Here is a 15,787-nt window from a genome sequence, read left to right on the forward strand (position 1 = left end):
CAGCATCACACATAAAGACTCAGAGGACGTGGCTATATTATAATTGAGTGGGAAAGATTCTCTGTAATGAGCCATTTCACATCAAACTACTCTGACTACTTTTGTTTACATCTCAGTTATTAATTTCTGCAGCCTTTAACTGTTAACAAACACGACTGTCAGTGGTTAGTGTTAGATTTAGGATTAGGGTTGGGTTTTGGGTTAGAATTAATAGAATATATTACATTCAACGTATCTAACTCATCTTAACTGGTAGAGAGAGTGTTCAGTGTAATGCTCACTCTTCCATTTAGGGATAGTTTTTGTGCTGAGACACTTTCGGGAAGCCCAGCCCAGATGTAATAATAATGGTAGGTGACCTCTGCCACTGATGATGGCATCTATAAATCATCAAATGACTTACTCTTTATTCAGCAACGGCTGACATGGAGGATGAAACTTACCAAAGACCAAAACGGTCTCTCTCTACAAAGCCAAGAGACAACACAACAGCCATGTTTTATCCGTATTTTTTACTGGGACAATGATTTATTCTATTTATTCATAGACACTGCACCGGACTAAACAATTGAATTGTCATTTTTTTCATAGCTTTTCGATGAGTCATATATTGTAATGTCTATAACACAAGCCGTAACAAATTCAGATGAACTCTGCGCCGTCCTCCTGCTCATTTCCCGAATTCGCGTCATCTCACAAACAGGAAGTGGGTTTTCCCCACTCTGAGTCAGAAGGCCTCCCATGAGTCCGAGACGGACATGGCGGTCGTTTCCTTGACCCGTCTGCGAAAGGCCTCCGCCATCACATGCAATCACATTCGTCCTCCACTTTGGAACAGAAAAAAAAAAGAAAAGAGAAAAAAAAAACAAAGGTACAGTTTGTCATTCCTGGAGCGCCAGGACTCAAGAGCGGGACGCAGGGCCGGCCGTCCGTGATGGTGACGATAAAACTCAGATAAATATTTACTACACCAAAGAACAAATTTACAACACAGGTGCACTAGCAACAGTCTCTCTCAGAGTTTTTTTCCCCTTTTTTTCCTCTTTTTTCTCTTTTGTACAACCGAAATAACATTTATAATATATAATCAACACCGTTTGATTTTGAAAAATATGTGTGATTCTATTCCCCCCGAATATCCCCTTTAATACAAAGCGTATCTTTACAAAAAGAACCTTGTTGCATAAGTCACATGGTCAAGCAATGGGGGAGGGGTTTGAGCAGAAGGCGGGCAGTGGTGGGAGCGTGTTTGTGTGTGTGTGTGTGTGTGTGTACATCAGGCCATATTCAAGCCTTCTCCGCACATTAAATCATCCTGACATAAGTGAAAACGACATAAAAAAATTATCCTTTGATATTATATGCTAATTTCTCGCTAATTCAAGACAGAGAGAGCGAGCGGAGAGAGAAAGGATAGAGAGATATGACTAATTCATCTCTCTGACTCAGAGGGGGCTTTGTGAATACATTTGCTTTGATATTCGGCAGTGAGTAGGAGCGGGGGCTGCAGCGCTGATAAAATAATCCACCATATAGTGATAAACCCACGACGTGTTGATCCTATTATTGAGCCAATTAGGTCACAACACGTCTAACGGTCTGTCCTCGTGCCTGAGCTCTACTTAAAGGGCCAGTCCAGCCTAAAACCAGCACTTAATATGTTATTTGTCATATTATGGGATATTATTAAGGTTTTCATCCATCACTGTTCTCTTACTACAATACCCAACATGCACTGCGCAAATATGCTCTACAATCATTAGGCAACCCCCACCCATGGTGCTAGACATTCTGAATGCAAGCCACTGATGTAGAGGCTACTAAGTACAGAAGTGATATCTGGCCCCCTTTTTATATTTGGCTCCCTTTTGCAGTAGCCTCACCTTCAAGATACATCATCAGAAGGTGTTTTTCCTAGTCTTTAAGCACTGCTGTAGGAGGTCAGTAGGCATGTTTAAAAAAGTTGTTTTTGGCCAGAGTGCCTCTTTAATCTCCATCGGATCCAAGGTATCATAGTGGTACACTAAGAAAAGACACAAACTAAAAGCACATAAGGGTATGGTGGCCTGGCTGGTCCATAACCCAGTGGTCATTAGAACATCATGCATGTTTTGCACATTGAAAAAAATAAATCTTTCACAGTATATTCAAAACGTTTGACAATAAAAATGGAATGACTGACATATTTCCTCGAAGGAAACTGGCAACATTCTCAAAGAAGCAGCGGCTTCATTGTCCACTGATTTTGTATGGAAGGCCACACCGCCTGGTCCTGCTGTTTGAACTATATTATCAATGATCCATTTAACGCTATTAGGCCAGGTCTCAAGATAGAACTAAACTGAGAGAGGCAGAATGAAAAAGAGAGAGAGATAGAAAGAGAGAGAGAGCTTTTCCTGTTCACAAAACCTACTTTTAATGTGTTCAATAACTGTACTTTCAGAGCAGTGTGGGTGGAATAAAGAGGAAAGGACTGCTGATTAATGAGGTTTAACCAGGCATGGTGTTAACAAATAAAATACGAGCACACACGCTGCCGGAAAAGAACAAACCCTTATTGCTCATGCCAAAACTCGAAAGGAGACACAGACTCACGAATGCAAAACATGCAGAAGGTTAGTCTTAAACACACACTCTCACATCCACATAGGTGCACGCACACTCACACACTCGGAATCCCTCTCGAACTGAAAGACCTCAGCTTTACTCGTAGTATCAAAAGTAGCTCTGTTGGAGCAAACCTCTCTAAAAGCATGATAATAGCCTAGAAACTAGGACCCCCCCAAACAAAAAAACACCCAAATGCACACCCGACACCAAGCTACAGCCCCCAAAAAATGCTCACCTCGCTCTCTCCACCACCAAGCTTAAGACAACAAATGTGAAGACACACAATACTCTAAAAACCATAGCAATTTGTAACAAGCGTGATAATCATGGTCATTTTTTTTTTCATTTGAGTCCCCTTCTGTGAGTAGAAGCCTGGTGGGCTTACGTCGGCGGCCTTTGCGGCCTGTTCCAGAGGCAGAGCTGATGCCCCAGTGCAGAGAAAGCAGGGCTGTGGGCAGGAGTTGAAATAAAGGGTCAAAGCCGTGGCCTCCCTCTGCGTTGCGGGGGAGGGCTTCCCGCCAATCCCCTCCCTGGCCAGCGTCCGTCCGCCGAATAAAAAAGGGGATAAACAAGGTCTATAGTGCTGACACTCGAACGATGTTACTTTGCAAGAAGTCAGGCGAGCTGGCCGAGTCTCCGCCCTCGGGTGTGGTCACGGGCGGAGTGGGCATGCTGATGATGGCCGCCGTGATGTAGGGCTGCTGCTCCGAGTTCAGCGGCACAGTCTCCTCAAACTTGGCGTTCAGACTGGAGCGACTGCAGAGGGGGAGAGGGAGAGAGAAAGAGAGTGAGATTCCCCCAGCTGTCCATTAGACCACACAGGCAAGTGGGTGCCACAGCTGGAGCATTTGCAACATTCCCGCAGAATGAGTCACGGAAACACTGCTCCGCTTCCTCATACCGACTCCTTCCACAAGGCTGAAGTTTATGGCTAAGCGTTGTTTAGTCATGGTGCTGTTGTTGACCTGCACTATCATCCTCTTTATGACACACCTACATATACTTCCATTCACTGGCCACTTTATTAGAAACACTTGCCTTATAGCCTCACTATAAAATCAGTCTGCTGATCTGCTGACACACAATTTGTGTTAGTCATCCTTTAGCTCTTCATCAGTGGTCACTTTCTGACCAAAAGCTGCTCATGGTTGGATATTTTTTGGAAATTCTCAGCCTAGCAGTGATACCCCAAGCAACATTCTTATCAGTGGCCGGAAAAAACTGTACTTGTGCAACACGCCTTTCAACAAGCGAGCTTTCAAATGTAGTAACACATCAAGTGCATGAGCCACGTTAAAACATAAACAAACCACACACCTATCAGAAATACACTATAAAAAGTGTTGGGACAAGAGCTTTTATGACATCCCATTCTAAATCCATAAGCAGTAATATGGAGTTGGTCCCTCTTTGCAGCCCTAACAGCTTCCACTCTTCTGGGAAGCTTTCTACAATATTTTGGAGAGTGTCTGTGGGAATTTCTGCCCATTCATCCAGAAGAGCATTTGTGAGGCCAGACACTGATGTTGGATGAGGGCCTGGCTCACAATCTCTGCTCTAGTTCATCCCAAAGGTGTTCACTGGGGTTGAGGTCAGGGCTCTGTGTGGGCCAGTCAAGCTCTTTCACACCAAACTCACCCAGCCATGCCTGACTTCCTAGCTAGGGGTGGGCGATATGGCAAAAATATAATATCACAATACATGAAGACATTTTCACAGTACACAATATGCACCATGATATTTCCTTTTTTTTAGTTTGATAAGTTGAAACAGACAAAAAAGAACCAGTAATGTTGAATTTAAAGATTATTACTACAAAATACCATGAATATAATGATTTTTATTCAACATTTCACAGATTTCACCTCAGTAATTCCAATTATATCCGCCTAATCGTGGATATTGTCAGAACTTAAAGAACACTAGCCAACTGCATGTGTAATTAATTTGTTATAAGTATGATGTAGTCATATTACCCACCCGTAATCCTAGCTGTGCTAGGCAGCTTGGTTGTATCTGCTAACTAGTGTCTACTTAGGTAACTAGATAAGCATCCTTATCAATCAGTGACACAAATCAAACAGTATTTATTTACCAACTTCCAGCACTCTGGCAATCCAGGCTCTCCAAATTGTTTCTTTTTTGTTAACATTCTTATAATATTTACTGGAAGAGTCAGAGAGATCCCTTCAGTCCCTCCTTGCAGAAATATTATTAGATAATAATATTACGTTATGGAGAAAAATCCCTCCTTTTCTCCACTTCATGGAAGAGTTTTTCCTCATTCATTTTGAGGTGGAATGGTAGAGCAATGCAACACATCATAAATAGAAACGAGTTGATAATGCATCACACTCTGCTGCTTACTGCTGATAAAGACTTGAAGCTTCATTAATAATAATTGGAGCCTTTCGGTTTTGTCATCATCGTTCACTTGTGTCGCTTTCTGATAAGACATGGTGTTAATTTGACTTCCTTCTGCTGTAGCCTGCTTTTGTACTTCAGCAGAAAGATCAGTTTTGCAGTAGTTGCTAAAATGTGTTGTTAAAGTGAGTTAATTTTGTGTTTCTGTTGTGTGTTGAATTAGAATTTTGTTTACACTAGATCATGACAATATTCCTCTAATAAGTGTAGCACAAAATCAAATCTATATTTTTTTCAAATAAAAACTGTTACTTTAGGCCATTTTCATGGAGATGAGCAAAGACTTTGTTTCTCGGTTATGCTGGAGTTGTTGCTTAGTGACTTTGGTTTCCACAGCTGTGGTGTTAACACATTTATTTCCGGTTGCTGTGGCGTTCTCTCCAGCTGTCAGTGTGTAACCTGTTTCTGCAGGTCCCTAGTGGCTGTTCCACCTGTGGAACTGATGAGGACACTGTTGGCTCCCTGCGTGTGAAATGTTGTGACTCTGTGTTGAGTTGCTAGTGAGCAGTGAGAGGTGAAAGGGGAGCAAAACAATTCATGCTTCTCCACAAAGACATGGTGAGATAAAATGGATAGTGCAAAACCTGAGGGATCTCCAAAACAGGCAGAAATGGCATTATGTGGCTACCATGAAAAGGGGTAAAATTCTTTCTGGTCAACAGTGGTCTTATGGTCAGAAACAGACAGTGCTGAGAAAAAGCATTACTGTTTTTGCTGATTTGTCACACTTAATTGCTTCAGATGTTAAAACAAAAGAAAGAACCCAGGCAAAAAAAATGGAATACATGGGAGAGTTGCAAGGCTCTGCTAACCTAAAGGAACATAAAGGTTTGTCTCACATTCGGTAAAACACACCTTCATAGCCTCCCAAGAGTTTTAACATGAAGAATAGAATAATGTTCTGTGCACTGATGACTCAAAATGAACCTGTTTGGTAGATTCTGTTACATCTGGAGTATATCTAGCACAGCATTCCACAAACATCACCAACAGTAAAACATGGTGGTGGTAGTGTGGTAGTGTGAGGATGCTTTGCTGCTTCAAAGTCATGAGTTCTGCTGTCTACCAGAGAATGTCTAGAAATCAGTCCATGATCTAAGCTTATGTGCAATTGTCTTATGCAGCCAGATAATGATCCGAAGAGCAAGCCCACCTCTGAATGGCTTAAAAGAAACAAAATTAAGGTTTCTGAGTGATCATGTCAAAGTCCTTACTTGAACCAAGTTGTGATGCACTATAAAAAATGGAGAATTTAACTTAAAAATGTCTCGATAAATTGCTGCTGTCAGAACAAATCTGCGTATCTCCATTTTTCAGTTTTTGACATAATCTGAAAATGCCTGTTGTTCTTTACATTTTGTGTAAATTTCATGATGAACGGACCAAAAGAAACTGCCCAAAATTACTTGGAAAAACGCCTGGTTCCATTAACTTACACTAAAAGTAAAGTTTTTTTTTCCTTCTCCTGTAAAGTCACCATTTTGGAGAGAGAAGGTTTTGTTCCAACAGCAGCGAAATGAGACTATTGTTTAAAAAATGTGTTTTGTGTTTCCGCATGTTGTTGTTTTCTTATTTGCAAACCATTTAGTGTAAGAAATATGCAAAAATAGAGGGGAAAGTACTTTTTCACAGCACTGTAAAATGTCCAATTTAGTCAATGTTAGTTGATGTAGTTGTTGTTGTTAGTTTAGTAGTGATTTGTTGATGGTATGTTTGGGTGCCTTGAAGTACTTCAAAAATTTTTGGTATTTTTGATCATCATTTATGTTTCTTGCTTATTCAGTTCACAGGGAGTACACAGACTGGAAAACAGCGAGCAAATGTTGATTAATCACCTATACGGGACTGAAAGAGTAGTTCACATCTTCTTACCTTGATTACAGAAGCTGACACACAAACACACTGACTGAATAAGCTCTAGCTCACTCAGACAATCAGTATTATAAACACTCAGAGATCTGAGAATGTGGGAAGCTGAATAGACCCCTGGCTTTCTGACTCATCTCTATTTACTCAAGTGCCTTAACATCAGCACCAGCAGAGTGTGTGTGTGTGTGTGTGCTTTTGTGTTTGTTTGTGAGTGTTTCCATGTCTCTGCTGGAGTAGTTGTTGAAGAGGGCACATCTGCTGATGGCTGACCTGCTGGCGTTGTTGGCGTAATGCCCGAATTAAATGCAGAATTATGCATGTCAGTGTGTGAGAGTGAGGCCGTCTCTGCTGAGGAGCTCCAGCCTGCAGGGGCCCGTACGTGTACCTGTTGCTGAGTGGCCTCTCTCTGATCTGGATGGTGCTGAGCTCCTGCACGCTGCCGCGGCGGCCAGCGGTCATGTTGGAGTTGGGGACGTTGAAGCTCTTGCGCTTGTTTCGGCGCGAGCAGCAGGATGTGAGGCCGTGAGGAGAGGAGGAGACGGAGGAGGACCGAGAGGTGGACGGCTTCACCATCGACACCTCCATACAACTTGTCTCGTAGGTCTGCTCGTCCACGAACTCGTGGTTCTAGAGTGAGAGAGAGAGAGAGAGAGAGAGAGAGAGGGAGGGAGAGAGGCAGAGAAAGAGAGTGGGATAGAGAAAGAGAGAAAAAGAGAGAGAGATGGTGGGTGGGAGAGAAAAAGAGACAGAAAGGCAAAGAGTTAGAAAGAGAGAGCAAGAAAAGATAAAGTGGGAAAGAGAGATGAGGGAGAGAGAAAAAAGAGGATGAGAGAGAGACAGAGAGGGGAGAAAGACAAGAGAGAAAGAGAGAAAGAGGAGGACAGGAGAAAAGGAATGAGAAAGACAGAGATGAGGAGATGGAGTGAGAGAGATAATTAGAAATAGAGAGGACAAAGAGAGAGAAGAGAGGGATATATTGTGACAGAAAAAGAGAGAGACCACATAGGGAAAGGGAAAGAAAGAGAGGATGGAGAGAGAGAGAAGGAGAGGGAGAGGGAGATAAAGAGAGAAAGGACGTAGAGAGAGATTGAGGGAGAGAGAAACAGAAGATAGAGAGGAAGAGAAAGATTGGGAGTGAGAGAGAAAGAGAGAGAGAGATAGAAAGAGATACAGAGAGAGAGAGAGAGACAGAGAGATACAGAGAGAGAGAGAGAGAGACAAAGAGGACGGAGAGAGAGAGAGAGAGAGAAAGATAGGAGCAAAAAAAAAATATATATATTGATTGCAATTCCAGTTGAGCAGACGTCTCTGCTCCTCTACACATTTAATAACTCAGAGTGTCTGAGGGAACATGACTGTATCTAAACAACACAACATCACTCACAGCTCAGTGTCTATTAGACGGCACAGTTACTGTATTTTTCAGTACAGTACTGTTTAATTTTTACACATAGTGAATCTGTGCAGAATGTGTTTTGCATGTACAGCAGTTATCTTTAATATGTGCACTATGTGCTATTCTATCACTTTTACTGCTCTTTCTTCTGTCTCCTTTCCTGTTTTTGCTTTTTTAAATAGATGTTAATGGGAGCTACTGCCAGGACAAACTCCTATAAGTGATGTCTTACTTGGCTAAAAAAGGCACTTCTGATGGTTCTGATTCATAAAACAGATTTAACCCTAAGAATTCACAGTCATTATCAGAGACACAAAAACAGTGTCCTTCATATGCATTATTTCATTCTTCTCTCATTAAAACAAGCAGAGAAGTTCAGCACAAGATTTCAGTCATCACAAGATTTACGTTCATAGGTAGAAGAGAAAATGAAAATAACACTTCAATACAGGGTGACATTATATAGCCTTTGCGATGCTCTTATTAAGCCTTATTAAGCCAGTTGTTAGTAACTGGCTTTTCATTACTACTTAATAACTAGGGTGTTCCAGAACAAGTTTATTGTGTATTACGTGTCATAATCTTAACAGATCATTTATTGATATGAACACTTCCACTGTATGTTTTGCTTATACAATCTGATGAGATGCAATCTAACAGGTATAACCTAGAATTTCCCACTAAGAATGGAAGGCATGTTTGTCTTTATTTAGAGTTATTATTGAGGTTTTAGGAGTTAAAACAAAATAAGCACATCGAAGCCTCAATGCTTAAGGAAGGGTTTTGCACATTATTAATATGTATAATATAAAGTAACAGTGCTCTGCAATATGCTTAACCCTTTAAATGACCAGGGCCCAACAGCAGGCTCAAAGTTGTACTGCACACTTCTATGACCTAAGAATAACTCTTTGCCTTGTAGTCCATATAGTCACTGAATAATAAGCCTTATGATGTCTGGGCTGTTGAGGGGTCAATTCAATCTAGTTACTGCTTAATAAAGTAGTAATAGGCAGCCACTTAATTATCAGCTACTGGCTTAATAAGTATTAAAAGTGCTCTGGAAAATGCCTAATCTACCCTGACTGTCTTCATTACTAGCATAATAATAGACAATTTTATCATGATGTATATTTGAAAAGTATAAGTGCTCCACATAAAAAAATATTAATGCCAGATAGTTACTAGCTACTGGCTCAATAAGCATTAGTCCCCTGGAAAATGCTCAAGCCATTCCGGTTGTTGCTTAATAAAGTAGTAATGAACAACTAGTTAAGCCATTGACTTGATAAGGAATAATAAGACCATTATAAGGGAATTATAACATACCCTTATAATTACCAGCTACTGATTTAATAAGGCTTAATGAGAGCATTATGAGGGCATTATGACACACCCTTATATTTACCAGCTACTGACTTTATAAGGCTTAATAAGAGCATTATAAGGGCATTATAACATACAATTTCTCCACACTTTTTTCTCTACAATAACAAGTTCTCTAGAAAATTCTTTATCCACCCTAGTTGTTGCTTTATGAACAACTTATAAGTAGCCAGTTAATAACCAGCTATTGGCTTGATAAGCATCATAAGTGCTTGGAAAATGCTTAATCCACCCTAATAGCTGCTTAATAAAGTAACATTAAATAGCCAGTTGACAACCACCTACTGGCTTAATAAGGCTTAATAAGATCATTATTATGCCCCCCATAATAAAGGGTTACTGAATAAATATTTTATCATGATAATTTGATGCAAAGTTGATGAAAAGCCTTGTTCTGTGAAATGAAAAGCATCCCTTACATTTCTGCCATGTTTTTGTCATTTTGAAACTCAAAAGAAAAATACTTGAAAGAAACTGAATGTAAATATTCGTTATTATGTAACAAATCTTATGATTAATTATGATATTTAATTATGTAATGTATGTAAAACAAATGTATAGCAGAGCTGCACTGGTAGCTCTAGACATCTAATGGTCGAAGATGTCAACAGGCTCTCTGGCACGAAAAGCAGCACTATCACTGAACCATCATAACTCTTGCTTGTCACGCTCTTTCGGACCACCCTCCTCATCTGCACCGAATGAAACCAACACAGTGAACTACTGACACCGGCTACTGAATGCAGCGCAAATCTGCCTGAGACAAACAAACCCTGTCTGTAAAAGAAACATCAAGCAGGCTTGTCAGTAATCCGACCCAGCCTAAATGGAGATCACAGAAAGTCCCCGAGCTCCGATGCGCCGTTGCTTTGGCCGCGTCCCAAATGAGCCTCCAGCGCTTCAGCAGTACCCTCAGCAGGACGGAGGAATTTTCCATTCAGACATCTTGAGCAGTGCCCTAGATAAGGAAGAGCGGGTCACGGCCCGTGTTGCAGCGAGTCTGGCTGGCAGAGGGAGACACTAACTGTCATTTTCTTGGCAGCAGCCTCCTAACAAGGTCTCCCGAGACGGAGCGTTCATTTACGGCTGCGGGAGCCAAGCGTGCTTTAGACTAAAACAAACACAGACGGGCCCTGCGCTTTGTTAATGCGACGTGTGAAAGGTTTCTGATGATATTTAAGGAAACACTGTTGCCTGTTCAAATGAAGTCATATATGGGGAATAAAACGAATGCAACTCGACAGCAGTTATAAATGATGAGTGCGAGTAATGTTTATCGCAGACAGAGGTATTATCTTAAGGACTCGCCATTGGCTAAGTGGAAATAAAAAAGAATACTGTGGGAACAGCTGCCAGTTTCATACTGGGTCAATCCATCAATCCAGCGTAAACAAGTCTCATGCCAAAGGAAAAGCAGAGAGAAAAAGAAAGACAGATTGAGAGAGAGACTTAAGAAAAGAATAAAAGGCTTAAAAAAAAGAAGGAGATTATATCCTATGCTTTTGCTTCTGAAGCGGTGGGCATCACAGTCCTTTTCAAAGATTCATAATCATTTGACTCAGCTCACTGAACTGATTCATTCCTTTTGATTCATTCCCTGAATCGTTCAGTGTTTCAGGAGTCTGGAATAGCACATGAATCATGGTGTAATCTGTGAACTGCTGCAACAGATTAACACAGTTCCGTAAACTACAGTAGCTACATATGTACTGATTAAACTGCATCTCAGTAAAAAACACTTCCTATATGTTAATTTTTGCAGTGGCTTGTAGGACACTTGACAAATAAATACGTTAGCCCAAAAACTCTTACGTTGACCGCAAAAATAGCCTAGCATTTTAACAAAGGATACTCAAACATAAACAACAATCATAACTAACACATAGACCTGTGTATAGACTATTGTTTATTATTAGTGCTATTTGATGCTCCTTCTAATAAGTTTTTTTGGGAGGCTGATAGAAAGGCCCAGATCATTCCATTATTTTTTGGGTGCCTGCCCAGGGGCCCAAGGCACTAGGGGGCCCCCATTAGCAATTATGCTAAAATCTAATCAGCTGTCTTGGGAACTTTCCTAACGGCACAACCGTTGTCATTGTGTTACAGTCGATCATAATCCGGATGCTTTCTTGAATGTCTGCCTCATCCATTCACCGCTTAGCAAATGTTCCACTAACCACCACTGCCATGGTCCAGGAGTGCAAGGTGAGAAACCATGCATTTGGAATATGTTTTGTTTGCCAACTTGCTATTGTCTTTATGCAACCAGGGCAGGTCAACACAGTTCTCTATCACACACCAATCACCGCTTTCTGTCTCCAGAATACTGATTTGTTTCGCCTGTTGTCCTCTAGTTCGTGTTAGTATAAAGCCTGGGCTTTTAGTTCAACTCATTGCGAGGTATCGCTTCTTTCCTCGAGGTACTGAGAAGTCCATTTCTGTATTGTTATTTCCTAATTCTGACTTATTTTCCTGTACTTTGACTTTGCCTTTTTGCCTGACCCCTTTTGGACTGTTTGCCTGGTGTTATGTTTGTGTTTTTTGTATTTTTTGTCTGTTTTGGATCTGACCTGTGCCTGTTTACTGACCACAAGTTTGGATCACGACTCAAACAGCAAAGGTTTTTCCCTTTTTGTCCGCGAGCGTCTGACTCATTCTGTAACGTTACAATGTGTTTATTTTCATAAAACAACAAAACGTCATTTCCAATTTTGCACATGACTGTAACTTCATAGCTTGGATTTTGAATTTGCGTATAACGCAGGAATAGCAGCACAGACACAAATCGGAATTCTATTTGTGTAACTGTGGCCAAAGTAAACAGACAAATCTTATCCAGACATGGAGTGGCTTAATTTAAATGGGCTCTCAGCTGCCACAGATGAACAATCCTTTTTGTTACTATATGCATAACCCAGTTCTGCAGGCTATAACTGTGTGGATTTCTTCTAGAACAGATGCATGAACAGACTAGAGCTGTTTCAAAACCATTTTTAGCCTTTTTTAACCAATGTGATAGTAAATCATTAATGTGCATGTCACCATATTTAATATAGCAGAGCAAACTGGCTGGAGAAACCGAATCAGCTCAGTTCGTTCACCCAAAAGATTAATTCAAAAAGAACAAATTGTTCACAAATGACATACTATAAACCAAACACACATGCACACAGTCTTACCGTTGTTTTTTCCAGGCAGTGTAAGAGATGATGATGTTGGGTCTCGAATGTGGGGTTCACCTTACAAACCAGCGCCTTCCCTGCCTCCTTCGATGCCTTACAGGAGAAACAAAACAATGTGACAGATCATGAGCCAATCATAACACAAAAGTACAGATGGAAAAAAAAAAGAGAGAGAAAAGACGAGATCACGGGAACAGTAAGGCCAGAGCTCTCACAACTGTTTGAAACGTTGTGACAACATTAGGCTGTGTGCCACTGTGCCTGTCTCATTCTCTCCAGGTTACAGCGGTGACGGATGGCTCCCAGTTCAAACGCAGCGGACGGCAGGCGCACGAGAAGTGTGGCCTGAGTGCGCGTGGAATGAATTTCTGTAGCTTTAAATAAATAGCCGGCCTCCACAGCCAGGGACTTGGTGTATTTGGGTAACACAGATGTTATCTACAAACCACATCTGGAATATCCATGAAGTCATGATTCAATCAGAATTCAAAATCTGAAATGTGTGTTACTCAAATGCAAGAAGCTGTATTTGCTTTTTGGGTGACACAGCGATGATAGCTAAGCCCATGACAGGGTGTATTCAGTTCCAGTGGAGATCTGGTATCCATCACAGTTTGGTGATTTCCAGCTGAAACGTATCTGATTGAACTCTTCTGTAAACTGTCAGTTTTAGTGAGTGTGTAAGATTAGGGAGATCAGCAAACAGTGCTGGATTCCAGATCTCCAGCAGCAGAACTAGACAGTCCTCGGGTATGATGCCTATCTAAACTTATGGAAATGGGAAAGCGTCTGCTTCATTTGAACCCTGGGTCACCGCACTCATTTCAGATCTCATTTCTTTGAAGCACTGTGTTTGCTGCATGTCCGTGTAACATGTCCAAACATTCGCACAGACATCCAGTCAACACTCCTCAAGGCCTCTGAATCTGTTCCTTTTCCCCACTCCCAGGTCCCGCCCCCAGTTTAAATGCTGGCCAATCAATGACATGCAGCTCAAACATTCTCATTCCTCCATGGGATGGAATCCATGATGCGTTCGGATGATGTCATGAGGAAGGAGAGAGCGCAGGCCAGTTTGGGCAGCCGAGATGAGATCACTCAAAAATGCATGTTATAAAAGGCATGGAGCACAGGTAAGTAGTAGTAGTAAAGAAAGTAGTAGTAGCAGTAGAGAAAGCAGGTGAAGAAGAAGAAGAAGAAGGAGAAGAAAGGAACTGAGAGATGGAAAGAGGGTTTGCAGTAGAGGAGTGGCAGCCCCGTTGAGAAGGGATCCCTAGCCACATGAGGTCACATGATTAGTGTCACATGACTGGTCACCAGGAAAGAGGCACTGACTCCTAGGTGTGAGAGAGGACGTGATCAAGGCAGAGAGTCAATGCTGCACTGGAGAGAGAGAAAGAGAGAGAGAGCATGAAAGAGAAAGTGTGAAAGAGCTCACATCAACCATCTGCAGAGCCCTGAGAGCCGTAACAGTTCCAGACAAGCAGTTGCTTAGAATTTTTTCCACGTTTTAATTTAGTATGTTTTTCCACTGTACATTTAAAAACAAGAGCTGACCTAAACAAGAGCCAGCGGAGGTTACAGTTGTAGTTCTAGTTCATTTTCCACCTTCTTGATAGACAGCTAGAACCTTCATTATAACCACAATTAGCAATTTAAACATTCTTTTTGCTCATTCTATGACACTCTAAAGCATAAAATTTGGCTGATTAGCTAATTTGTTTGCCAGTTAGCCTAACATCCCAGATAGCAAGCTTGTATCGGTCCACCGGCTTGATAAGGTCAGCACCCCACTGACTGTTTGCCACTGCTGGTCCACCTTTGGGCCACCCAGATTATTGTCCTGCATACAAGCTCTAACTAGTTTTTAATCGACCCATACAGATTTTAAATGCACAGAGCCTTGTTAACTGAGCGATGTTAAGTGGAATTCTAATACTCTGCTTAACCAACAGTGGGCTGCCCAGAAAAAACACTGATCAAAACGCCAGTGGACTGCCAGCTTTGCCATCAGCAGGCCAACAGTGGCCCACTATCCTCTTGCTTTCAGGGATATCGGCTAAACAAGGTTGTACTGACATGAAACGCTATATACTGCATGCATACACTCACCTCAGATGTCTATGTACACAGACTCATGTAGATTCAAGTAAAGCTTCAGTTTTTTGTCCAGAGAGTGAAGCGACTTTAGCTATCTAGCCTATTAGTTAGCTTAGCTTAGTGCTGACATGAAATACAGTGTTATTTTCTGCACTCAGACACACACATATGTCTGTAGGTACATAGATTCATGTGTAGAATCAAACAAAGCTTGACAAAGACTCTGTGATAAGCCAAAACAATCTGTGGAGGCTAGCTAATTTTAGCATTAGCTTCCTAACTAGCTTCTGTCACCTTAGCAAACCTTTCACAAAGTAATAATTCACATCAAAATACCATTCCGGTTTACTTTCTGTTGCTCTTATTGCTGATGTAATAGTGCTTGGAGACTTTATTTTCACCTGGAAATGTAAAGAATTTGCTAAATAATCTGAGGCTTCAATTGAAAGTGTTACTATCATACTAAAAACAGGAAGGACTAGAATAGCTAGTTAGCAGCAAAACCAGCACATGTTTTGTTTTGGACGCTGTTGTGCTGGTCAGCAGCTATGGAAGCTGTTATACCCCTGCTAGCAAGAGGATAGTGGGCCACTGTTGGCCCACTGTTGGCAAAGCTGGCGGTCCACTGGTGTTTTGCTCAGCATTTTCTGAGCGGCCCACCAGTGGTTAAGCTGAGTATTAGACAAAATTCCATTCAGCCTTAGTCATTTTCCACTCATAGTGTATTTTAATGTACTTATTTTTCCTTCCTTCCTTTCTTTCTTAATAACTTTAATGTAGCACACTGTCAGCAACAACATTTTCTCTAAAATCATTTTAT

The 15,787-nt window shown here is 41.3% G+C and overlaps 1 protein-coding gene across 2 annotated transcripts in view; it reads right to left on the reverse strand.

The window, feature by feature from the left end:
* Positions 1 to 493: 493 nt before the first annotated feature.
* kcnd2 (potassium voltage-gated channel, Shal-related subfamily, member 2) overlaps positions 494 to 15,787 on the reverse strand; it is a 197,681-nt gene continuing 182,387 nt past the window's right edge. For both annotated transcript variants that reach the window (XM_036563777.1, XM_036563776.1), the window contains 3 exons: positions 12,865 to 12,960; positions 7,289 to 7,530; positions 494 to 3,366 (listed from right to left, as the gene is read on the reverse strand). In XM_036563777.1, coding sequence (XP_036419670.1) covers positions 3,186 to 3,366; positions 7,289 to 7,530; positions 12,865 to 12,960 — 519 coding nt within the window. In that variant the 3' untranslated portion in view covers positions 494 to 3,185. The remainder of the gene's footprint in view (positions 3,367 to 7,288; positions 7,531 to 12,864; positions 12,961 to 15,787) is intronic.

This window comes from Colossoma macropomum, unplaced genomic scaffold (assembly GCF_904425465.1).
Source record: "Colossoma macropomum unplaced genomic scaffold, Colossoma_macropomum, whole genome shotgun sequence".
Taxonomy (NCBI): domain Eukaryota; kingdom Metazoa; phylum Chordata; class Actinopteri; order Characiformes; family Serrasalmidae; genus Colossoma; species Colossoma macropomum.